Genomic DNA, 26,419 nt, shown 5'->3' with positions numbered 1-26,419 from the left:
TACCGCAGGGCCAATAAAGCCCACCCCTTCATCTAGAAACAGCCTTGCAACACCCACCATGAAAACAAAATCATATACTACAAAATACAGCTTTATTTTTAAATAAGAGCATATATTGGAAAATGGGGAAAAATGCTTAAGTTGACAAAGCTGAGGGCTTTTCAAAACATTTTAATAATAAATTACTAGGTAAGCTTTCTACTTACTTTGCACAACGCTTTTGGGTCTGTGCCATTGTTGGTTTTTAATGCAGAAACGCCACTACTTAGGAACACTATGAAGACCCGCTTTAAGTGTCTATAAAATTTCTATTTAAGATAAAAATTTTTAGTCATGGTAATCTTCTTCTGATGATTTGAATGCATACATTACTGGAACAGACAGGTAAATAATATTGTTTACAACAGAAGTTTAACAGTTTCCTGAATGTTCTATGTATAATGGTACCTGTGGAGTCTCCTGCATATTCCATGAAGTATGTCTATTTTACATAAACTCAGGTGTTTTCAACAATTTGCTCTTCACGCATTGAAATTTTAACTTCTTCAGAGGTACTGATTCAGCTATTTCATACTTTCTCATTAAATATAGTTATGAAAATAACAAACTCCTAATGAAATTCATATTTCTTCCAAAAGAATGCGGGAGTTGGCATGCTATTTGCCTTTAATGTTGATACCTGTTTATGATCATTTCTCATAGTTGTTTTGTCTTTCTCATTGAACTTCAATAACAAAAAACACTGTTCCACACAGACACACTCTTCTTTAGGATTACATTTTATCATGACAGCACTGGTCACAAGACAGGAAATGACCCTAGACAGAGCAGCAGTTCATCATAGGACCTGGCAATTCAACTAACAAGTATCTTTGGGAATGTGGGAGTAAGACAACAGTATGTAGTAGAAAACCCACAGAGGCATGAGAACTACATGTAGACTCCACATGGACAACACCCAGGTATGGAATTTGATCCAAAAATGCTCAATCTAAGAGCCAGCAGCCCAATAAACATGGCCTACATATAAAGCACAACTAAATATTTATTTATTTACTGACATTGCATTGTTTAGTGTTTTGTGTTTCTCTACTACATACTGTGTTATCAGTTTCTTCATTAGTGAGGCTAGCACAAATCCTTTAGTGCTATAAGGCACAGTGGATTCAGTAAGAACTCAGACCCCTTCTCTTTCTGCACACATTATTTTGATGTTGATTTAATTTTAAATGGATACATTTCCCATTTTTGTCTAAGTGTCTACACTGATTAATCCATAATGACAAAGTTAAAACCTGGTTTAAAAAATGTTTGCAAATGTATTAAAATACCAAAAACTGAAATCTCACATTTATATACAGTAAATATGCTCTGGCACTCCAAATTGTGGTCATGTGCTTTCCGTTTGCTTTAATTATTCTTCAGATGTGTCTAGAACTTGATTGGAGTCCACCAGTGGCAAAAAGAATTTATTGGACAGCACTTAGAAAGGCATACGCCTGTGTATATAATATCCCCCAATTCAAACTGTGTAACAGAACAAAAACCATGCCATCAAGTCCAAAGATCTCTCTGTAGACCTGTTTGATAAACTTGTCATGAGCCATAGATCAGGTCAAGGGTATATAACCTTTTCTAAAGCTTTGAGTATTCCTAGGAACTCAGTGGCCTCAATAATTGTGAAACAGAAGAAGTTTTGAACCACCGGGACTCTTCCTAGAGTTGGTCATCCAGCCAGACTAAGTAGAAGGGCAAGAAAGACCTTGGCCAGGGAAGTGACTAAAAACCTACTGCTCACTCTAATAGAACTTCAGAAGTACTTCACTGAAATGAGAGAAAATGTTGGAAGAATGATTTATTTTAGCAGCACTCCATCAATTAGACAGAAGCCACTAAGTAAAAGGCATATGATAGCCCGCTTGGGGCCTTTTAAAAGGACTCTGAGGACATGAAGGAAAAGTTTCTCTGATCTTAAAAAGACAAAAATTAAACTCTTTAGGCAGAACTCCAAGCATTATGTCTGATGAAGACCAAACACTGCAGATCTCCTAATACCATCTCTACAGCATCATGCTTTGGGATTTTTTCTTAAATACAGGGCACAGGGAGACTGGTCAGAACTGAAGAAAAGACAAATGCAGCCAAATACAGAAAGTTCCTTTAAGAAAACCTCAACCACAATAGTTTGCCTTTCAGTATAACAATGATCCAAACCATACAGTGAGGACACTGCTAAAGTGGCTTTGGGACAAGTCTCTTGACCATCTTTTAATGGCTCATCCAAAGCCTAGAATTCACCCCTATGGAATATTTGTGGAGAGACCTAAAGATGGCTGTTTACAAATGCTTCCCAACCAATCCCACAGAACTTGAGATTGCACTGATGCCATTAATCAGTAAATACTTGCAATCCATTTTACATTTAAACAAAAGTTTAATAAGGTGGTCATTAAAATTTTGGATTAACAAGTGTGCTTCATTCATTTTTTTCATACATAATTGTAGGTTGTGAGACTTGCCAGGACACCACCAGTCAGAGACCACATCTTTATAAAAGTCACACGTTTATTATTCATTAAATAAACACAGTCCAGAACACCACACAATGCATAAAGCAATAATCACCCAATAATCCTTCCTTCTCTCAGTCCTTGGCCGCCAATCTCCTCCTGGGAGCTTCGTCCTGCTCCCTCTCCCGACTCTAGCTCCCAGATTGCTGGGAGGCGGCGCCTTTTATTCTCGCCCAGATATGCTCCAGGTGGCTGATGACGATCTTCTGGCAGCACTTCCTGGTGTGGCGGAAGTGCTGCCCTTTGCCCCGGAAGCACTCTGGGCATCCCTGGCAGGTTCCTCCACCATCTTGCCAAGCGTGGCGGAAGTAATGTTCTCCCAGGTTCTAGGAGGCTTAAGGCGCCCCCTGGCGGTGGCCACGGGTCCCAATGAGTTGGAAAGTCTCTCCTCCTCTCCCGTGGTCCTCTCCTGCTCCAGGGTGGCTGTGTCCTCCTGACCCGGAAGCTTTTACTGCCACCTTCCGGACCTTCTAGGCATCTTGACCGGGTAAGAACCCCAGTCGTCTGTGACAAGGTATTTTGCTTAATGTTACCGTTTTGCAAGAATAACAAAAGAATGAAAACTGTTGGTGGTCTAGGATACATGTTTTAGTGAGATCAGTGAAGCTTTAGGTTTTTATTATTTTTATTTTTCATTATATGCTTTACCTGTGTTTTCATTTTATTTATTTTAATTCAAAGGTACCATTAGTTCATATTGAGCATTCTTAGTTTACTAAAGGCAAATGGTTTTTGCTATTCCAGTCTTTGTCATCAGATATTTGCATTATTTTATTAGGATACAGAAAATGCATTCACTCCTTGCATTTTTAAACACTTTCCACTAGTTACAACTATACAGTTTAATACATTGAAATAATTTTTCTTCCATCACTAGACTTGCAAAAGTGTTCCATTAAGTATTCCTTCAGAAGCAATGACAGCATAGACCTTCTTGCATGTGTCTTTATGAGCTTACACATTTGTAGAATTTTTGCCTAGTCTTGAAAAATTCCCCCAACTCCAAACTTGATTGGGAGTTTAGGTGAAGAGCAGTTCGTACGTCACTCCCCATATTTTCATTTGTATTTCAGTCTGGAGTCTGACTAGACCATTTCAGAATAGTAACTTTCTTTTTTTAAAGATACTAATTAAAGAACAGTTAGGTTATTTCTCACAAATTATATTTTAGTTATTAGTTATATTTTAGATTGTATTTTAGTGTACCCATCCTCCATTTCACAAAGATATTATCTTCACTTAAGTGCAAAAAAAATTTAATACTATTACTTGAGCACAACAGCTTCCAACATTGTTAATTGAGCACTAAGGCTTCCAACATTTTAAATAATTTTTGAATAATAGAAAGAGCAGGTAAATTACCATTAATAGCAGCTTATAAGTAATTAAGTCCAGAGGGTCAATATAACCAAAAGTGTCTAAGAATCAAACTTCTGTTAGTGAATATTCACAACATTATCCATCAGGCTGATGCATTTCAGAACTCATCCCTTCATTAGGGCCAGAAAACTAGAAACTGAAGACAAATAATTTTCACATCTCATTAAAACATATGAACACATACTGTGAAGAAGGCTATACAATTAAACCTTACCAAAGGTACACATTTTCAAAGCACTTTGTTTTTTTTAAAGCCATAGTTTTTACCATGTGCTCTTGGTAATTGTCCTACTGAAAAATCAACCTTTGCTTTTCTCTGGTTAACTACAGTGGGATTTTCATGTTGCCCTTGATAACAAGTGTTCCAGTTCCTATTGCAAAAATTCAGACACAAAGTGTGATGCTTCCATCTGTGTGCTTGATGGCCAGAATAGTGTTATCTCAGTGTTGGGCTGTATTTGGCTTGCAACAAACATAGAATTATAATTTTAGACTAAACAGCTTAAATGTAGTTTTATCAGACTGCAGTATTTTTTGGACAGTTCTATTTGTAATGAAGAGCCATGCAACTCTGTTAATGCTGTAGCTGACCTTCTGGTCATTTCTTCAATGGCTGGCCGCCTTCTTTTGTCCAGTTTGGTAGTACAGCCTTTTTGATGCCTAGACTGTGACATATATTTTTCCATTTTGTTACAATATACTTTACAGTGCTCCTAAGAATGTTTAAAGTTTGCCTAATCTTGTTATAACCTTCTCCATCTTTTTTTGTTTTTCTCCTAACTACTTCATCTTTGCACATTGTGTTGCTGGCAGAGGCTCTGTCACCTTTTGATCCTGCTAAGTGGGTTCAAAAATGGATGGATGTGACAGCAGGATGTGTGAGAGAAAATAAAAAAAACAAGCAATTAATCTGTGATTCGAAAATCAGTACTGTGGTGCTTGATATTATTTTCAGTTAAATTAAACAAAACAAGCTGCATTAGATCCAGCAAAAAGATAATGTGGTTTATTTACTAAAATATCTCCTGCTTGTTCATTGACTTGTGCCTTTGCATTTACAAAATGCTAAAAACCTTCAGAAACATTTAGCAAGGCATTGGCTGGGTCTTGTTTCCCTTTTCTCTTACTTAAAATTCATAGTTGTCATGCAAAATAAATCAGCTTCTCTTTTTATAACATAGCTTGCATCTGCTTCAGAGTGAATAAGATATGAGCCTTAAACGTTCACAGTCCTTATGCTGACACATTCAATCACATCACAAGGCTGTCGAGCTGCTGAAGAACCAGAGACACTGCCAGACTTCTTAAAGAGGAACATGAAAACAGGCTGTGAGGGTGGTGGTATTGGTGGGAGGCAGGGGGGAGGATTATAAGATACTGCAGGGAGGTTGGGGGCTGCGTTTGATTAATATGGATTATCAAAGTGTTTATTACCCAACAGTCAGACAGCCATTGAGGGGAGGGCATATTCAGTATGCAATGGGAGATTGTGACTTCAGCGGCAGCCACGTAGCTGCCTGCCTTTACTACATGCTAATGCTGATCTCTCTTTTTACAGCATTCAAAGTGTATTATAAATGTGTGTCAGATTAAGGGAAACCTGTGTCTGCAATAAATTACATACAGTATAGTATACTCATGCTATATCTGCCCTAAGCTTCAAGGCTAAAGATCTTATTAATATAAATATCAATTATGTACAAAAGTGGTTTGTGTTTGATGTAAGCATATGGGAAGTGAAATATTACAATATACGAGTAATATATAAAATATATATAAAAAACTATATAAAATTATATCAGATTAGAACTCTTGAATGAACTTTTGTTTCTAAATAACAGCAATTCATTAAAGATAAAAATGAAAAAAATAGCTATCTTGCTAGACCATTAAGGAATCAATTTCCACTGAAATGCTTTCTGTAAGAAATAAAAGAAATCCAGAAATTTTAATTAATGAAAGATTTATGTTTTTCGGGATTCACCTTTACTTTTATTGTGAAATGAAAATCTTTCTAAAGAGAAAACCAAAGAATAGTCAAAGGACAGACTGAGTGCTGAATACCAGAATCATAATACCAGGACTCAAACTCAAAGCCCTGCGCTGGGCTGGCGCTCTACCCTGGATTTGTTCCTGCCTTATGCCCTGTGTTGGCTGGGATTGGCTCCAGCAGACCCCATTGACCTTGTGTTAGGATATAGCGGGTTGGATAATGGATTGATGGATGGAAACTCAAAGCCATTAAATGTACAAATATTGTTTAATAAACTTTACCCTAAATCTTTTTTTAGATGCCTTTGTCTTAAAAAAAAAAAAAATGCTGCTCCTTTTTATTATCCTCAATACAAAGTTGAGATGTCAGTCTGTTTGCAACCACTGTCTTTTATAATTTTGTTAGTAACAAATGTTGGTGCTAACAAATGGCAGCAACCATGAAAAAATAATGTGAAAAATGTCTCAAAACAAATGGCAATGTGATTGTAAAAGAGAAAAATATAAAAAAAAAAATAAATGATAATAGAAATAGCAATCATAACGTTTAAATTAAATAAACTGGATTAGAATGATACTGATGGAGTTTCTGACTTTTACTAATTGTCCAGTAAAACTATGTCCTGTATTACTTGAATAGTTGGAAATATAAAACCATACTCATTTTTCTGTTAGTTTATTTTATAAAAGCATTCAAGTAAACAAATGAAAATATGATAGCAAGTAGAATAGTGTGCTCCATAAACAATCCTACAAGCCCCATCTAAAATGACTCTTTGTATAACCTAAAACAGGAAGTAAAATAAAAAAAGATTAAATGCTGGCAGCATATTTACTTTAGTCAGTCAGTCATTTTCCAACCCGCTACATCCAAACACAGGGTCATGGGGTCTACTGGAGCCAATCCCAGCCAGCACAGGGCACTAGGAAGGAACAAACCCCAGGCAGGGTGCCAGCCCACCGCAGGGCACACACCATGGACAATTTATGATCGACAATGCACCTAACCTGCATGTCTTTGGACTGTGGGAGGAAACCGGATCACCCGGAGGAAGCCCACGCAGACGCGGGGAGAACATGCAAACTCCACGAAGGGAGGACCCGGAAGCGAACCCAGGTCTCCTTACTGCGAGGCAGCAGTGCTACCACTGTGCCACCGTGCCGCCCTATTTACTTTAGGATTACTTTAATTATTTCTTGCCAAGATCTAAAGAAGTTCATGAAAAGTATTTTTTTTTCTAATAATTTATTTATATAGCACCTTTCATACATATGAATGCAACTTAAAGTGTTTTACAGAGAGTGCAATAAAACAATAAGAATAAAAATAAAATAGAATCAATGTGAATAATCAATGAATCAATCAAACATTAACAAGTCATGTTAAGTTAAAACATAAGTAAAAGTAAAAAATAAAAATACATGAATATAACACAGTGAAAATAAAAAGGTATGTTTTCAACTAATTTTTAAAATACTTAGGCAATATTTCTGATGAATATCTAAGGGTAAGTTGTTCCAAATCTTTGGTGCATAAAAACAGAAGGCTGCTTCTCCATATGTCTTGTATTTTACTTGAGGAATATTTAGCAAGCAGGCACTTGATTACCTTAATGACCTATTTGGAATATATTCAGTCAGATATTCTGAAATGTGCATGTCTATTTAAAGCTTTAAATACTAATAAATATTAATAAAAGTATTTTAAAATCAATTCTAAAAGAAGCAGGTAACAAAGTAGTCTTGCTAAAATAGGGGTAATATACTCAGTTCTTCTAGTGAGATTAAGTACTCTTGCTACTGCATTTTGAACAAATTGTAAACATCTCTGTGTTTTTCCCATTTGATTCTGGGGTTCGTCAGGGGTGTGTTCTTGCTCCTACTCTGTTCCATGCTTGTATGGACTGGGTGTTGGGCAAGGTTGTGGGGTCCAGCGGCTGTGGGGCATCTGTTTGTAAAGAAAGTTTCACGGATCTTGACTTTGCCGACGATGCTGTGATCTTTGCTGAGTCAATGGAGGATCTGATTGGGGCGCTCAAGAGACTAAGCAAGGAGTCTGAGTGTCTGAGCTTGTGAGTGTCCTGGATAAAAACCAAGATTCAGGTCTTTAATGACCTTTTAGGTACAGCCATCAACAGTGTGTCTGTCTGCGGAGAGAGTGTTGACTTTATCGAGAGGTTTACTTACCTTGGCAGTGACATTCATGTCTCTGGTGACTCTTCCTATGAAGTCAGTAGACGAACTAGGAGAGCATGGGGGTCATGAGGTCGCTGGAAAGGGGTGTGTGGCACTCCCGATATCTATGCCAGAGGACGTAGTCTTTAGAGTCCAGGTTCTTCCTGTCTTGCTATATGTTTGCCAGCCATGAACACTATCCAGTGACCTGAGACGAAGATTGGACTCCTTTGGTACTGTGTCTCTCCGGAAAATCCTTGGGTACCATTGTTTTGACTTTGTGTTGAATGAGCCGTTGCTTAAGGAGTCCCAAATGAGGCATATTACCTGCATTGTAAGGGAGCGTCAGTTACAACACTACAGCCATGTGGCATGTTTCCACAAGGTGATCCAGCTCGTAGGATCCTCATTGTTGGGGACCCGAGGATGGACTAGGTCAAGAGATTTGCCAACATAACACCTGGCTAGATAGAGGGTCATTTCTGGAGGGTAAGACTAGACCGCGTGTCTGCCTGGGTTGTTGCCCACCAGGATCCAGAGCTGTGTCGTCGTGTGGCGGGAGAGGCAACACACTGTACCAGTGCATGCTCCCCAACTTGACTTGACTTGACTTGTAATCTTCCTGTTGTCTTTTTAGACAGTCCTGTAAGAAGTGCCTTAGAATAATTTAGGTATGAGACAGCTTCTTAGTATCTTCCAAGTTAAGGAATGGTCTTACATGGGTTATATTCCTGAGATGGAAGAAGGCAGTCTTCACAACATTGTCAATGTGCAGTTTGAATACTGTATGAGCTCAGAATCTAGAATAACGCCTAGATTTTTAACCTCAGTTTTAGTCTGTAGTGCCACATTGCCCAAACTATGTAAAATCTTTTCCCTCTTCATTTCTTTTCCAATAAGGAGAATTTCACTCTTATCTTCATTCAATTTTTAAAAAATTCTATTCATCTAGAGAAATTGCCAGTTTATGTACAGCACTGGGATCCACTGGCACTACACATATGTATAACTCGTCAGCATAACTATGGAAGCTGATTCCATGCTCTGCAATAATTTTACTCAATGGCAGCATATACAAGGAGAACAGGAGGGGACCTCGCACAGAACCCTGTGGTACACCATAATGAATATCATATATTTTTGATACATGGTCCCTTAAGCTGCTTTCCATTTAAATATGTCCTAAACCAATTTAAAACAACCCCAGATAAACCAGTCCATTCTTTAAGATGATTTAAAAGTATATTCTGATCATTCATATCAAATGTAGCACTTAAATCAATGAGTTCAAGAATAGAAATGTTATTGACATATATAGAGACTCTTGGATCATTCACAACTAAAGCTGTTTTAGTGCAGTGCCCTTGTTTCTAACCAGACTGGAAGTTCTCATAAACATTGTTTTCAGGGAGAACGTCATTGATCTATTTAAAAAACACTTTTTTTCTAAAATTTTGCTCATGAAAGGCAAGTTGGAAAAGGGTCTATAATTACTGAGGTTAGAATTGTGTAAGTTATATTTCTTAGGCTGAGGCTTAACAACTGCTGTTTTAAGTGTTTCTGAAAAAAGTGCCTGTTTTTAATGAGTAGTTTATGATACCCAGTACTGTTAAAATTATACAGTCAATAAACGACAACACATGCAGGGTCCAGCATCGTGCCTACTGTCTGGGTTATACTTAATTGAATATCTGTAATTTTAGTATTAATGAATTGAGTGAATTTTTCACATATGGAGAGGGGTGCAATGATAGACCAATTAGATGAAGGGGAAAAGTTTAAAAGCTGATTAATTGTATGGAAGAGTATTCTAGAGTTGCTATTATTGAATAATATAGAATATTGCTTTCCCATGGAGTTAGATAGGGTGAATATAAAAATAAGTCTTTATACAGTGTGAGTCATGTGGTTTAGGATTTTACAACTGATTTTTTTCATAACACACTATTCTATCTGGTATTACTCTAAATATTGCTGTTAAAGTGATTTAAATCCAAAGTTATATATGCGTTACTTTTATTCACCTGTCTACTGCATATAAAATTTATTCATGAGGCATAAGCAAAATGGAAATCAATTTGTTTAAAGTTTTCTGTATGGTTTTCTAAGCTGTTCCGTGACTATTAGAAGAGCAGACTGAATTAGTGCATCCTAATTGGTTTCATCTACTAAGAAACGTCACCATAGTAAACGTTTGTGTTCACCTGTAAATAATGTACAGTACTTAACTGTACAGCATTTTGCTTTTCTATGTTTTTTGTGGAATTTATTGGCTAATAATATGAAACTATGTGCTTAAACTATTTCATTACTTTGACGCTATTCAGATGTAATATTTCTAAACCACTTTAAAGCTCTAATCAATGTTATATTGACGTGTTTTTTTTTTTTTTTGTAGCCCGCAGCCTTTTTAGCATACATTTCCAAATAATTCTCAGTTTGCAGTGTATACCATGCTAATTTGTTTTGTAATAGACTCATGCAAATATAAATTTGTCTTACGAATTTTAGCTGTAGGTCTTTTCGATTGCTTGTTGTTAAATTATCCAGCACTGACAAACATTTGCTCATTAAACATGCATGACTGGAAGAAATTTGTATTGTTTAGGGATTTCCTTTTATTTCACAACTGTACCAATAAATTTGTTGAAAATATGTTTCAAGGCAGAGCCATATATTTGTCTCAGATGTTTACCATTGTATAACCTGTTCACTGTCATCCAGTAACATTTGTCATAAATCAAGATTAATATTAAATAAATTAAAGTGACTTCACCTGAATTGCTAATTCTTTAAACTTTCTGCAGTTTGCTCTCATTTGGTTGTTATAGCTTTTTACGCCATAAAACGATATTTTCTTCTTAACAGAATGTAATACTTCATGCATTAATTTTTTTCTTTCAGTCCCAGCCATGGTTACATCCTATCCTAACACCACTTTAGCCACTCAAGGCCAGAAAAAAGAAGTAATTTGTACAGCACATGGGGAGAAACCCATCATTGTCCGTTGGGAGAAGGAGGATCGCATCATTAATCCTGAGATGTCTCGCTACATTGTTACAACCAAAGAAGTTGGCAGTGAAGTGGTTTCAACTCTTCAGGTATGTGAATATACTGGCAAAGCTCTGTATTCACTGTTGCAAGCAATCCTTTAGTAAACTTGTTTGTTCCATAATTTAGATTTTACCTACCGTCAGAGAAGATTCTGGATTTTTTTCCTGCCATGCCATCAATTCCTATGGAGAAGACAGAGGAATAATTCAGTTGACTGTACAAGGTGTGTCAATGCAGTATATACTGCAGTTTCCACATTATCTTTAAAGTGATATAGCACAAAAATATTTGCTCATACTTTAAACATTTTCTTGGATTACATTGCATTTCAATGAGGATTCATATATTAACTTTGATTTTTTTCAGGGTTGCTGGAAATAAAATACTTTACTAGAGCATAATAGACATTTAGCTGTATAACAGTGTGGTTGCACAGATTCAGTTCTTATTTGTTCCTGTAGGATTGCCTTTCAGATTATTTACAACCAAGAGTAAAGTAGTTAAGCAGATTTTGTGTTCAACCAGTAATTGTATAAGTCATATATTAAAATAAATATAGAAGTGGTATGATAGTGGAAGTACTAATAATTTGCATATCAAACCGGGAGATAGAGGGGTTGAAGAAAAAAGCTCTTAATCTGGTGTCCTATTGATCAAATGCTTTGGCTGAGTTCAAAATCAAATGACAGCCTAGTGTTTATTAAATTCTATCACACAGCATGCTTAACTTTCACAGCCAATCCAATACAATTAAGATAATGATTTTAATATGGGGTACTTAATTTTAATGACATTTATATGATAAAGCACAATATCTCCAGAGTAATTCATCAGTTCATTATCTATCCTTAGAACCACCTGATCCACCTGAGGTTGAGATCCGCGAAGTTCGGGAGCGCTCCATTACTTTGCGCTGGACTATGGGTTTTGATGGGAATAGTCCCATAACTGGTTATGATATTGAATACAAGAATAAAACAGGTATGTTCTCTGAATTTGTGTCTTCTTGTTCGAAATGTACTGCTTAAGGACTACCACAAGCTGTAGCCCCCACAATAGCAAGTGAAATTTTCAAACAATAAAACAAGAGGAACCTTGTCTTTTCTAGCATCACAACTGGAAATATTATCATAGATATAATTTTTTGTCAATGTTTCTTCCATTTTTCCATAACGTTGGGGGTCACTACAAACTAAAGGCAAAATTCATATAGCATATTGCTTTATGCTGCTTACATTTTTGCCTAGCTCATTTTAAACACTTTCCAATTTTTTTATTGTAAATATTCTTAGAATAAGTAAACATATTTCATTATTAACTGGATATTTGATAATTTACATAATAACAACACATACCAATCTCAAAGAGGAAGAAATGAACACCATTCTCTTCAGGTTTTAACTTTCCATTCATCAAACTGTATCTGGGCAGCTAACAGTCATTGGGCACATAGCAAGAAAATCCCTACAGAGATGCTAGATCAATGAAGCAGTAGTGCTTTAGTAGATAATACTAAATTATTCTTCTTAAAGTGATGTAAAAATCCAGGATAAGGTTATATGGAAGTACAAGGTGATTAATTTCAAATGATGGTACCTTTTAAAACCTATGACAATGTGCAGAGGAGAGATGCTGACTATATTGGGAGAAGGATGCTAAGGATAGAGCTTCCAGGCAAGACAAAAAGACGAAGGCCTAAGAGAAGGTTTATGGATGTGGTGAGAGAGGACATGCAGGTGATGGGTGTAACAGAACAAGATGCAGAGGACAGAAAGATATGGAAGAAGATGATCCGATGTGGCAGCTGAAAGAAGAAGAAGACAATAAAAAAGAAAAAAAAATTTATATATATATATATATATATATATATATATATATAAAATCCTCTGTCTGTCTGTCCACTTTTCACAAGAGAACTACTTAATGGATTTATATTGGGTTTTTTTGTATAATTTGCTTGCGCATTCTGGTTGATTTTGCGACCTCTCTCATTGCGCAAAGTAGCATAGTTCGCTTGCAGTACCGATTTATTTACATGAATCCAAGATAGACGCAGCAGGCCAAAGGGAGGGGGGTGGAGCCCTCCTCACTCCCACGCCAGCCTTGAGGCATATCGTACATCCGCTTAGCTAGTGAACGAGAGAACTACTTAATGGATTTAAATCTGTTTTTTTTCTGTAATTTGCTTGAACATTCCGGTTGATTTTACAGCTTCTCTCATCGCGCTAAGAATCATAGTTCACTTGCAGGAACAATATATTTGCACTTATCTGAGACATAGGCTGCGGGCTGAGGGGAGAGGGAAGCATGACATCTGTCTCCCTCTGTGTTTTGGAGTGTACCTTCCCTCTGCTTAGCTAGCGATACCGTTTTGCTTATTGATTTTAAAATGTGTCCTGTTTCACTACTACACGGGTGACAGCTAGTATTCTATAAACAAGGTTTATACTATAATAAAAAAAACAAAACTCTTTGAGGGTTGTGTCTACTTTCACATAATCTTACAGATTAGAAAAAAATCTTTTTTTCCTGTATTTTTATGTGTCTTACTTATTATTATTTGTTCTTGTAGACTCTTGGGATTCAGTTCAAGGAACCAAAGGTGTTTCTCCACATCTAAACCAAGCCACAATGATTGATCTTCACCCCTCTTCAACCTACAACATTCGTATATATGCCAATAACCAAATTGGGAAGAGCAAAGCAAGCAATGAACTCACCATTACTACAGATGAAGCAGGTACCCTAGTAATTAAATTTCAACTATGTGCAAAATGGTTAATTATGTTTTTGTTATGTCATCAAAGGAAAATGTAAAGGTTAATGTTTACAGATCTGCTTAACACAATTAAGAGTTGTGAGGGGCCGGAGCCTATCCTGGCAGCACTGGCTGAAAGGCAGGAACTGGCCCTGGACAGGGCACCAAGTCCATCACAGGATCTGCTAACCTATCGTACACACACTGTCAATTTGGAAAAGCCAGTAAATTTAATCTGTGCACAGGTATGTGGTGGAGGAAGCCCACTGGGAGAATGTTGTAATCTCAATACAGATAACAGTTGAGGATGGGAGTTGGCACTTGATAGGCAACAGTGCTAACAACTTTACCACCATAATTCTCATGCAATAAATAAACATCAAATAAAAAAGGATAATTTGCATCAATAGGAGTTATTATTTTAAGTAGAATCTTAAAGATAATATTTTTAAATGCATGCTGTATTATGAATATTTTTGCATTTTTTTCTTCACACATTGATTTTATGTTACTGCAATTTTCCCATTGTTATAGAGAAAACAGAATAAAACGGCAGCAAATGAGCAGTACAAGATGACAATCTAATAGTGTTTTGTTGGCCATTACGACGATGAAGCTCAATCCAGTAGCATTCCAAAAAAGGTTTTCATTTTAAATGATGATGTATAATGAAGCATGTGTTCTTGAAGAAAGAAAGAATTAAGCGGAGAACATAAAAGTATGCTTCAGAGGTAGATGGGCTTGATCACACCTCTCACAGATAGGGTTTAATCTAGATTTAGTCGTCCATTTTAACATGTGAGATTGTAAATTGCATACAGTATAAGATTTACTGTATCAAAGAAGTACTAATAGAGGCAAAGTCTCCAGTGAACAGTTACTAATATCCTGTGGGCATGAGAAATTATCTATTTTATATTCACAGGATCCAGCCAATCTCAAATTGCTACAGATTTAATTTCTTACTGTTTTATTAATGAGCTCCTAATTAGATCCCAAAATGTCTGGCCTCAATTTTCATCAATTTGCAGTTTTTTGCATAAGCTGTACATTGTGTCTCTTTAGAATTTTACTGTGTAATGCTACGTCATCTAAATTCGCAACTACATATATTGAGTGTAATTTCAGCACCCAGAAACTTGAGAAATGTCACACGAGTTCTGTGAACTTCAGATGTTACTCCTCTATTAGTGGTATTTTCCAGTGTTCCTGAGTAAGATCAAAGCAATTTACTACTACAGTAAAAAACATATCTCTCAGTATTTACATCAGGATGACCACATCTGATAGCAGCAGCACAATGATTTTGGGATGAAAATTGAGATTTGTTTTTAGCGTAGACCTCTGCTTGTAATTTTATTTTGGGAATATTTGATTGTCATTTATGATGTCCAAACCTGGGCAAAGAAAATCACATTTAACAGACATGCCTGTAAAGCTGCATTTTTAAAATGTTAAATAAAATAGTAATTTTCATCCATCCATCCATTATCCTACCCAGCATTAAGTAAACATTTTGTTAATCTTGAAACTGGGGAGCTCGTATGAGGTATAAAAAAACAAATTCTTTGCTAAAGTTATGCTGGAGAGAGCTTGCATTAATTTCCTCGCAGCATTCTTTGAAATAATTTTCCAAAAAGCAGTAAGTTTTATAGAAACTTCAAAACTGAAAGTAGTAGAGGTCTTTCAAAGCCAATATTTATTCTATCTATGAGAACTGTGGTCAAAGGAATTTTAAAGTGTGTTCTGAAAACTGCAAACAGCGAAAGATACATCTTGATAGAATATGCTCTGGTCAATAAAGGATCATTTAAAAGCATTTTCTTGTCTTTTAATATTTACAGTGACCCCAAATTAATGTCTGTGTCTAACATCAGTATGGTTCATTGGATCAATTATGTCAACTTTTTCCTTGCATCACAATTTACTTATATATCAGTATATTACTTTTAGAACCTAAGAAATGGCAAAATGTCTCATTTGTAAAAATTTCAAATATATTGCCTTGGTATTGGTCAGTGCAAATAATTCTAAATTTCCCTTTTTGATTTGGAAGCCATTTCTATTACTATTGCAACCTCCTCATTTGACACTACTAAATCTGGTTTTGTTTCAGCTTTAATAACGGGTTTCCCCTCCACCTCTGTAGATGAGACTGATTACTGGCATACGCACTGTTTTCATCCTTGTTCCTTTGCTCATTAATTTTGTGTATGATAATAAAAGCTATACATAAGTCTTGAAACACATAAAATCAGACCCTGACTTGTACGGCCGTTCAAAAATGCAACACTTAATTTTTTTTAACATCTTCTTGCCTTCTCCAATCTCGCATCAGTTTCTCCGACGCATCAAATTTTGTTGCAGCAGCGCAGTTGCCAATTTCTTTCGCTACTTCAACATTGTTTAATTTAAAACAAGCTTCATATTTTCTTCTGATGGAACGCTCCATCGTAGATAAGGGATGCTCTTACGATAAAGGTGTATGAGGGTGTGAGATACAAAAAATACAAATCAGTGCAAACATTGCTTCATGTAGGCAACAATAGAGAGAGAGAGAGAGAGGTTAGGAGCACATGCTGATACAGCACATTGCCGCACCCACATAGAAAAAAAGGCAGTGTGCTCCGTGGTTACTCTCTCAGTTGGGCATTAGCATATAATAATCCCTTGGACCAATAGCGTGAATTTCCCATATTTGACTTATACAAACGACATTATAAAATACCAGAAATTATACTGTACAACCAAGTCCCGACTTATCCGCGGGAGAACTTATCCGCGAGTATATATGGTAATAATGAGTAATCTTGTCCAGTCATGTTCAGTTATCAGATTGACACATACTACTTTATTTCTTCCAAAGGTGAAATTAAGCTTTTTACAGAAGTGCAATAAATAAATATTGTTACAAACAACAACCCAACTCAAAAAGGCACAAGAATTGCTAAAAGGAAAGAACGCTTTTGATTCATCCAAAGTTAAAAAGAGAACGTGAGCATCAGTAGGCTTTGCACCTTTCTCTTGCACGATTTGGCTCAAAAACTAATCAGCACATCATCATCTCATAACAGGCTTAAGTTTAGAGTTTTAGCCATTTTAGCTCTAAACCATCCCCAAGAAAGTGTGACAAACACACCCATCATCGAGACATCGATGTTTTCGATATTAGGGGACCATAAACCGTTGAAACCCATTGAAAACCAGAGATCGAAATGTTTGATGAATCTTAAGCTTTTTCTCATAGGTTATTTTGGGGGAGGGTGCAAAGCAAAAAGAGCTGTCACAGCAAGACATTATATAAGACACATTGCTATAGGTATGACAGAGCCCCAGTAGCATTTCTTGGCACACTTCTGATGCATAATTTATAGTATAGGGTGGTCCGGATCTAATCGTGCAATTTTCATTATGCTATAACTTTTATTAAGTTTATTACATAGAAAATCACCCGAAAAATCCCGGACCATCGAGAAGTGTGCGAATTGACGACATGAAGAATCGTCTTCGTGCCGAACTGGAATCGTCCCCGCATAAATCAGTCATCCAGTAGTCAATTATGGTGTTTTAGAGAGAAGATGTGCACCATTGTTCATAATGGCGCTCAATTTTGTCTTCAATTTTTGCACTGCTACTGCCTCCAGCAGTTTGAAATTGTGTCCCAATACTGAGTCCACCTTCTTAATCAGCTTGTTGATTCAATGGGTCTCTGTTGAATTTGATCCTGGTGTTGAAACTCACACTGGCCATCACAAAGTTAAAGAATCTGTATGTTATTACTCACACTAAAAAAGAACTACTCTGCTATTTCTTTTATAGTTCTTCTATGCTATGAGACCAGTGCAGCCTGTCATTGATATGGACACCCATGTACTTATAGAAGTGCAACATGTTCACATCCACTCTTTAAATAGTTGCTAGGCTTTTTGGTACAGTGAAAGTCAATTACCAGTTATGGCAGCCTATTTATTACATTTGTGTACATTTACTTAATGTCACTGTGTACTCATGCAGGGAAATTTAATTTGAGCCTGGAAATGTAATTTTTATATTAAAAGTACTTTCATTCCTTTGGACGAATGAGGTTTATGCTTGTGCCCTGTTCATAATCAGTTATCATACCATTTGAAGCCAAGACAACTCCTACAGACACTTCTGAGAAATAACTTTATGTCTAACTTCTTCTATTTACTTCAATAAATCCCTTAGTAGACATGGTTGTGATGTGTTCTTATTATTCCCACACAAGGTATATAATTAGCTTTTCTTAAACCTACTCTCAAAGACACATAGCAATATACATTTTAAATTGGCTGTACCTCTTTCTACTTTTTATTCTGTCTAATGTTCTTTTCTTGAATTTGGTGTAATAGTGCTTTTGCTTTGTAATACTGCCCCTTTGCATCTCTAGTCAGGGGCTGAGAATTTATTTTACTTGTGCTGGTGCTGTAAATCTCTTATATAATGGTCTGTTACTGCACTTAATATAGCTGAAAGTTTTTTCTTGCAAAATGTATTACTTTTGCAAACATTTATGGGCAGGAAAGGGAACCGCTGAAATATTTCACATGATGCCCCGTGTACTGACACCTCTTCACAGACACTCATACACCGGGTATCTGTAGTCTTATTAAAATGGACCAGTGGTGGACAAATGGTAGCACAGACCCTAGAATGAAACAAATCTTTTTTTTTTTTTACCAAGTGCCAAAAGAATTATTCAGTATCATGTGCTCAAAAGAAACATAGTCCTCTGCAGTGCCACAAACTATAACAAAGAACAAAAATAAGTGAAAATGAATATGTATAGTATCTACATTGAATAAAATAGTAAGTAATGAAAAAAATAGAAAAACAAGCAGGGAAACAATTTTTCTTCCTCCTCCTTCAGATTGGACAAAAACCCAGAGAACGAAAAGAATGGCTATCAAAAATCAAAAGTGAAAAAATATGGTAGCTCTGACACAAAACACAGGAAAAAGCAATGTTACTGTAAATATATACAGGACTTCTATCAAAAGTATTCACAATCAATCACAGCTGTTTCCTCCCCAAATGGCAGACAATCAAGAGACGTCCCTGCTGGTTTATTTCCTGTTTTATATTGCAGTCCGGTTTACGTGGCCAATCTCATCACACATTGGCCCTACACAACTAATCGGCAACACCGTCATGATGCCCCTCTCACACAGCCTCGTTTTCAGCTGGATGTTCCCTGTTTCACAGCTTCTGTCTTTAGTCAGACTGTAGTATTCATCCCATTTATCTGTCACATCTTTCAAATTTATTGATGGCATGGTTTCCATTCATGCCAAATTAAACAACGCACAGCATACATCTTTCATTTATGCTTTGGCAAACCTTTCCTTGTAGTTTTTTTTTCTCTTTTCACATAGTTTTCAACAAACCTTCACATGATTAAAGGCTGGGAGATTATGGCCTCACATCACCACTTCTTTATTGAATTATTTTGCCCAGGTTTTGTGTCACTTTATTAACTAAACTTTAAATATTCTAAAAACAGCAAACTCCTCTTCTGTTGTGGACTTTCATGTGCTGATTGTTCACTTGTATGCTAGCTATTTCAGTCTAATTGATACTTGCATTTGCAGGCTAGTCAAGTCCCTGCATAAGAACATTCTGTCAGATGTTTGACAAATGAGATGAGTCCATTTAGTCCATCAAACAGTAAAGCTTTCATTTTAAATTATTGTTGCTTTTTTAGACTTATGACCATTTTTTCTTCCTTTGTACAGAGGCATGGGATAGTAGTGTGAGATCTTTATCTTTTTTTGTGCTCAAAACTTCACTTCAGTTTTTTGGCTTTTCTTTTGGTCCGGCACCTCCTGACTCATCAGTACGAGTAAACCCCTGTATGATAAACTGTTTGACTGGTCTTGATGTCTAGTTATGCAAAACATCATGCTTTTTGATGTGTCCCCCTATTTTTGGCCCTCCTGACTTTGGGAGAGTTGTGCATGCCACATCAACCAACCCCAGGGGTTAACTCCATAATGGGATACTAAGGGTCAAAGTTATACCTTCTCACAAAGAGAGACAGAGAGAGTGCTCAGGAGCATGCACTGATAATGTTTTGCCGCACTCGCCACATGACAAACCACCTGGATTGGGAGCCGCTTCTCACAAAAAATTGTGAGCGGTAATAAATAGTATATGAAGTGCCATTTTATTCTGTTCCTACGTTGCTGATCACGAGTATGATAATGGTTTTTGATTCTTTATTGGTGAGCCTAGCCCTCTAACAGCCACTCTCAGAAGGCTAAAAGTGACAAATTTCAAGCATAAACATGTGGGGTATTGTTTTAAATTATTTTAAGGTTAGTGATTATGAATATGATGTTATTAATGAATTTTGATCCTTTACTGGGGATCTGTCTCTCTACAGCCCTCTGTCTGAGGGTGAACAACAATTACAATTGAGAATATTTGGACTAAAACATTTACATTGAAAGGCATATTTTAATATTTCAAATACTTAACACAACTATTCTTGTTTATTATGTACTTCTATGCCATGAAGCAAGTCATTATTATAAGTTCTTATGAACACCCAGAATTAGGGTGGCTTATGCTAATTACATTTTGTATATTTTTATAGCATTTGTAACCCTTTGTACCCCTTCTGTCCTCATGAAATAAGTTTGGATAAATCCTGCGTGATATTTTACTGTTCTCCATACCTTGCAAAGGTGGAAGATGCCTTGTTATTTTTGCAGATATTTTTCTTATTTTGGTCAGTTTGTGCACATACAATTACTAAGGGAGATACAGGTGAAATGGGTTTTTAAGCAGATTTATTAGTGGAAAAATTCAAAATTACCTTTATTACTCAATTACACTGAGTGGTGATGCAACTATGTCCCCATATCTCATTTTGTTCATTTTTTAAATAAAGTTATATTTTGACTTATTCGATACCCATGTAATGCATTTTTCAAACAAACAGAAAAATAAAGTTAGGTTAAATTTAGGTAGCTGAATAATGTCAATATCAGCATAATAAAATTAACAGGGATTTGATAAATTGAATTAACATGATATAGTACACTTCTACATTTTTACAATACACTTAGGCACTTTGCATTTAAAACAAAACAATGACTTTGTGAAGTCCTACTTTATTGTGTAATCTCCAAACTTATTAAGGCATTTGTTCTGTAAAGACAATAAGGCATCTATCCCACGAAGAAGAAATCTGTGTCAAGCAGCTATACCCAAGATGTTACATCATTCTGTACATCATCTGCTGAAGGCTTAATAACCAGGGGCCTCGTATATAACGCTGTGCGTAGAATCCACACTATAACATGAAGTACAGACAAAAGCAGAAATCTGTGTATGCACAAAAAAGCCAGATGCGCAAAATCATGCGTAATCCAAGTTCCATGCACTTCAGCTCCATAAATCTCAGTCAGAGCGAAAAGTCACGCACACACCTGCTGCCCCATCCTAACTCCTTCCAGAATTTCATATATTTTAATATGCAAAACAAATAATCAGCTCCTTCTGTGCAGTTTTTGGTTAAAAGACAATGTCAAAAGCACGTGAAAAAAAGGAAAAATATATTATTTGTTGGCATAAGAAGTGGTATAAGCAACAAAAGCATGGCAGAGACACTAGAAAGTTCAAGTTCAGAAAGTCATACAGTGCCCAAAATAAAAAAAGAAATGGTCAGATATCACAGTCGACGTAAAAAGACGAGTCACAGCCCTCTGTCTGTTTGTTCTGTTTCAGACAATATTACAAAAGCTGACTCGCGTGTTGATGACATGATGGTGCTGCTGTGCTGAGTATATCTTCGAGCACTGGCTGCTCACACACCTCTGTCTCAGAAACTGCTTGGAGGCCATCTGGCTGTGTGCTGACGGACTGTTCTGGAGTCAAAAAATGCCATAGTGGATGCTATAAGAGATGTGGCCAATGAACTAAGGAATATAAGGACTGTACTATGTGATATTGACCACAATTTAATTGAATTGGTTAAAAAATAAATGCCTCATCTGATTACCTGTTCTTACATTCTGCTAATTACATTCAAACTGTAAACATTCAAACATTCAAGCTTATTCTTTAGGTGATTTGTCCCTGGCTGATGTAACTTGTCCAGTGCCGTTACAATAGCAAAGTAAGTGCAGCTGATGTCTCCAATTACCTTTGGAAAACCGGACATTGTTGTGAATTCCACTTTTTTTACATGTTTTACAGTTCAAACTCAGTGTAAGGAAATTTTATATATCTGGACGACAAGCGGATAATGCCATCCTAAACAGCTGGTGTGGCGCGACTCAGTGATGTTTGTGAAATACCCGATCGGTCAGCAAGTTCCTGTTGAAAACCTTCTGTGGTTAAAAACCTTGGAGTGGACAGAACTTGCAAAGCAGCAGTTAGAGCACAATTCCTCAAAGTCTGCCTTTGTAAAGCCGGCACGAGTTCAACACACAGCTCCAAGAGGATATCTCTTGGAAATTGAAATCGACGGAGAAGCCAATCATCATCATTATCTATAAATACGTGCTCTCTTCTAATTCTTCCATTTGCGATGTCTTCTACAACTAAAGCAGCTATGGTAATTGGAATAGTTCGGCCTTTCCATGTATCATTATATTGTTACAGAATGTTTACAATCAAGTGAATTAAATTTGTAAACGATTATCAATTCAATTTGTGTATTTGATAAATCCTGCGTCATAGATGCAAATATGAAAAAGAAAGGTAAATTACACAGAAACAGTAGCAGTGCTTTGACGCTGGAATTTGCTGGTTTGCAAAACTGACCACAAACTGCATTAGCAAAGTATAGGGCAACCATGAAAAAGTGTGCAGCTTTATGGCAAGTTTAGTTTTTATATATCTCAAAATGTGCGAGAAAACAGGTGTACGCAACATTTTTGTGCGTACGCACCGTTTATACATGAGGCCCCAAATTCCTTTTCAAAGGACAATAGTAATTAAAGTCATCTAATGTGAGGTTTGGTGTGTAGGGCAGATGGTCCAGTAGCTCCCATTCAAAGTGCCATAACTCAGCAATGGTGTTTGCAGTATATGATCTTGCATTTTTTGTACAAATGGGTTACTGCTCAACTTAACAGTTGATATATTTTGGTGGACTTGTGCCCTTAGTATGCAGAAATGGTATCATGCTACACTGTTTCATTTTTGACCATTTTCCGTTTTTCCAACGTGATGTAGGCAGCAGTAGACATTCAATTGGCATACATTCAGATGGCTTTAAAAATAATCAAATGTGACATATTAACAGCTAAGATTTTTCATATAAGTTTCAGAAACTGTTAGAACTTGTTACCTCCTTCCAGAAATATTCTCATATTTCGTTAAGGCTGTTTTGTTCACATTTGGATTTTCACAACAAACTATCTCTGTTGCTCGGAGTTTATAGGGTATGTGGGCCATACCAGGAGACAACATCAGAGGAGCTGACACCAAAATGACTGTGTATAAAATTCTTGTACAGTGTTTCAAGTTGAAATCGCAAGAGGAGGCCTGATGAAATGATGGAATGTCAGTGGGCTGAAAAAAACTAAGAGTGACTCCCCCACCCCACATGATGCAGTGCCCCATTAACATTGCAAACTCCGACAATGCATTAAATATAAAGTATCTATCTATCTATCTATCTATCTATCTATCTATCTATCTATCTATCTATCTATCTATCTATCTATCTATCTATCCTGATGTATGCACACTGCAAAGTATGATCAACTCACTGTTAAGCATATCTATTCATGAAGTTGCCGAGGGGCTTCTGGGGTTAGTAATCTGGCCTTGGTTAACACACTGAGTGACACCAACCCCAGTGATGCATGTGCTTTTATAAGTAAGTTTCCATTTTTTCACAAAGTTTAAAGGTTAAATTGTGAACCATGTGCTGCAGTGGTGGGGTATGTACTGTATATGATAACTGCTCCTTGCCCAGTAATTATAGATGTACATGTTTAACTGCTGTTCTGTTTTACAGCTCCAGATGGGCCACCTCAGGATGTTCAGTTGGAGCCCATATCCTCACAAAGCATTAAAGTGTCATGGAAGGTAAGCTATGAAATCTTTTGATAGTTATATGTAGCAATGAGCAAATTTTGTAATGAGACAGGATCCTCCAAGGATGTTCTCTATTTATATTTTACTTTTGTAATTGTTCATAACACACATTTTCAAGTAAGTTCTACTTTATTGCTGATGGTATGTATATATACTAGTGATCAAAATTAGAGAACAAATTAGATTTTTGTAATTTACAAAGTCAATGGTTATCCAAATTGAATGTTATCTCAACATGAATAGCAGACATATTGTAATCATGTTTCACCAGTGAATACTATCCCAACATCTCAAAATAAAATGGCACAGTGGCACTGCTTGGAGCAAAGAGACCAGGGTTTGTGTCCTGGGTCATCCCTGCGTGGAGATTTTATATTCTCCCCATGTCTGCATGGCTTTCCTCTGGGTCCTCCGGTTCCCTCCCACAGTCCAAAGACATGCAGGTTAGGTGAATTGATGAGATACTAAGTTGGCACTAGTTGTGTGGTTGGTGTGTGTGTGTGTGTGGATGTTTGTGTGTTTGCTGATGGACTGGCAGCCAGTCCAGGGCTTATTCCTGCCTTGCTCCAGCAGACCCCCGCAACCCTATTCAGGACTGAGTGGGTTAAAAATGACTGACTAATAACTGACAAAATAATAAATTTAAACAAGATAATTAAAGTTGAAGAGCATGAGTTGCTACTAGTTAAAAGCTGTTTCAAATCTAGCAATTTCTTGAAATACCAAGCAACACCAACCAATTTAATCAACTTTAGTAGGCATGATGAAAAAAGAGAAAAAAGACAGAATAAATAATTAAAATTAGGGAACACTAATTAACATAGAATAAAAGTAAGGTCTGATGGCTAGGGGACTCCATATGGCTGGAGAAAAAAATAAAATCTGCAGGGGTTCCAGGCCACAAGACCGCCCAGCCCCCTCTAGGCATTCTGCCTAACATAAATTACCTCAATCAGTCCTGATTGTATTCAGGGTTCTCATGGAAGAATTTGATGATGATGGTCATGTGGACTTCTGGCCTTAAATCCATCAATGTAAGGACATCACGTTGCTTTGATTAGGTGGTGGTGGCGCAGATCGCCACCACAGAAAACCGGAAAAAGAACAGAAGAGAAAGTTGGGATTAATATGGATTTTGGAGCCACCATGAATAATAATGATGATTAATTGAATATACAGAGCATCAGGATTTAACTAAGATGAATCTATGAGAAAGCCATGCTAAACTAATGTGTTTTCAGCAGTGTTTTAAAGTGCTCCACTGTATTAACCTGACGAATTCCAGCAGAAGGCCGCCTTACCACTTCTTTTAAGTTTAGCTCTTGGACTTCTAAGTAGACACTCATTTGAAGATCTAAGGTTACGATTTGGAGTGTAAGGTGTAAGATATTCTGAAATATAAGATGGAGCAAGATTATTTAAGGCTTTGTCAACCATAATCAGTATTTTAAAGTCAATTCTAAATGACACAGTTAACCAGTGTAGTGAAATCAAAACTAGGGTGATGTGCTCGGATTTTAGTTTCCGAGTTAAGATTCTAGCAGCTGCATTCTGCAATAGTTGCAATCGATTGATGAATCAAAGAAGTGTTTTTTAACAATATGCTTCTCGTGAATATTTTCTGTCATTATTTCTATATTAAATAGTAAGAGAATGTAAGATGAATGGGACAAAATCAGGCCAGAGCAGTGCAAAAAATTGGTTCTGTCCCATAGGTGCAGATGTGCCAGTTTCATTGAAAGCAAGGTCCTCTACACTTCCTACTAAATTCTGAAAACTGTAATCATCAAAAAACATTGATAAAATTCATTTGAAGGCTTCTTTTGCAATATAGTAACAGTTCTCCAATTTTGAATGCTGTAGTTTTTCAAAATTAAATGGTTTTGAATTAATTTCTTTTGCCTTGGTTATTTTTTAAAACATTCCAGTGGAACAGTAATCATAGCTACAATAGTTGAAAGAAACCATTTTTCACATATATACAGTATACAGTAATCCCTCGCTATATCGCGCTTCGACTTTCATGGCTTCACTCCATCACGGATTTTAAATGTAAGCACATCTAAATATATATCACGGATTTTTCATTGCTTCGCCGCTTTCCGCGGACAATGGGTCTTTTCATTTATGGTACATGCTTCCTCAGTTGGTTTGCCCAGTTGATTTCATACAAGGGACGCTATTGGACGGATGGCTTAGAAGCTACCCAATCAGAGCATGTATTACATATTAACTAAAACTCCTCAATGATATAAGATATGCTTCCCACGCAGTGTTTGATTGTTTGCTTCTCTCTATCTTTCTCACTCTCTCTGCCTGACGGAGGGGGTGTGAGCAGAGGGGCTGTTTGCACAGAGGACATGGACGCTCCTCTACAAAATGCCGCTTTATCGCGGTGCTTCTGTATACT

At 36.6% G+C, this 26,419-nt stretch overlaps 1 protein-coding gene across 1 annotated transcript in view; it reads left to right on the top strand.

Annotated features, from left to right (window-relative positions):
• LOC120523294 (Down syndrome cell adhesion molecule homolog) overlaps nt 1-26,419 on the top strand; it is a 668,946-nt gene that overhangs the window by 483,752 nt on the left and 158,775 nt on the right. Inside the window, exons 12-16 of the mRNA XM_039744497.1 lie at nt 11,022-11,218; nt 11,298-11,394; nt 12,024-12,152; nt 13,744-13,911; nt 23,930-24,000. Of these exons, the coding sequence (XP_039600431.1) occupies nt 11,022-11,218; nt 11,298-11,394; nt 12,024-12,152; nt 13,744-13,911; nt 23,930-24,000 (662 nt within the window). The remainder of the gene's footprint in view (nt 1-11,021; nt 11,219-11,297; nt 11,395-12,023; nt 12,153-13,743; nt 13,912-23,929; nt 24,001-26,419) is intronic.

The sequence above is a fragment of the Polypterus senegalus genome, chromosome 2 (genome assembly GCF_016835505.1).
Source record: "Polypterus senegalus isolate Bchr_013 chromosome 2, ASM1683550v1, whole genome shotgun sequence".
In the NCBI taxonomy this organism is placed as follows: Eukaryota; Metazoa; Chordata; class Cladistia; order Polypteriformes; family Polypteridae; genus Polypterus; species Polypterus senegalus.
The sequence above is the reverse complement of the archived record's forward strand: the minus strand, read 5'-3'. Positions and strand labels throughout refer to the sequence as shown.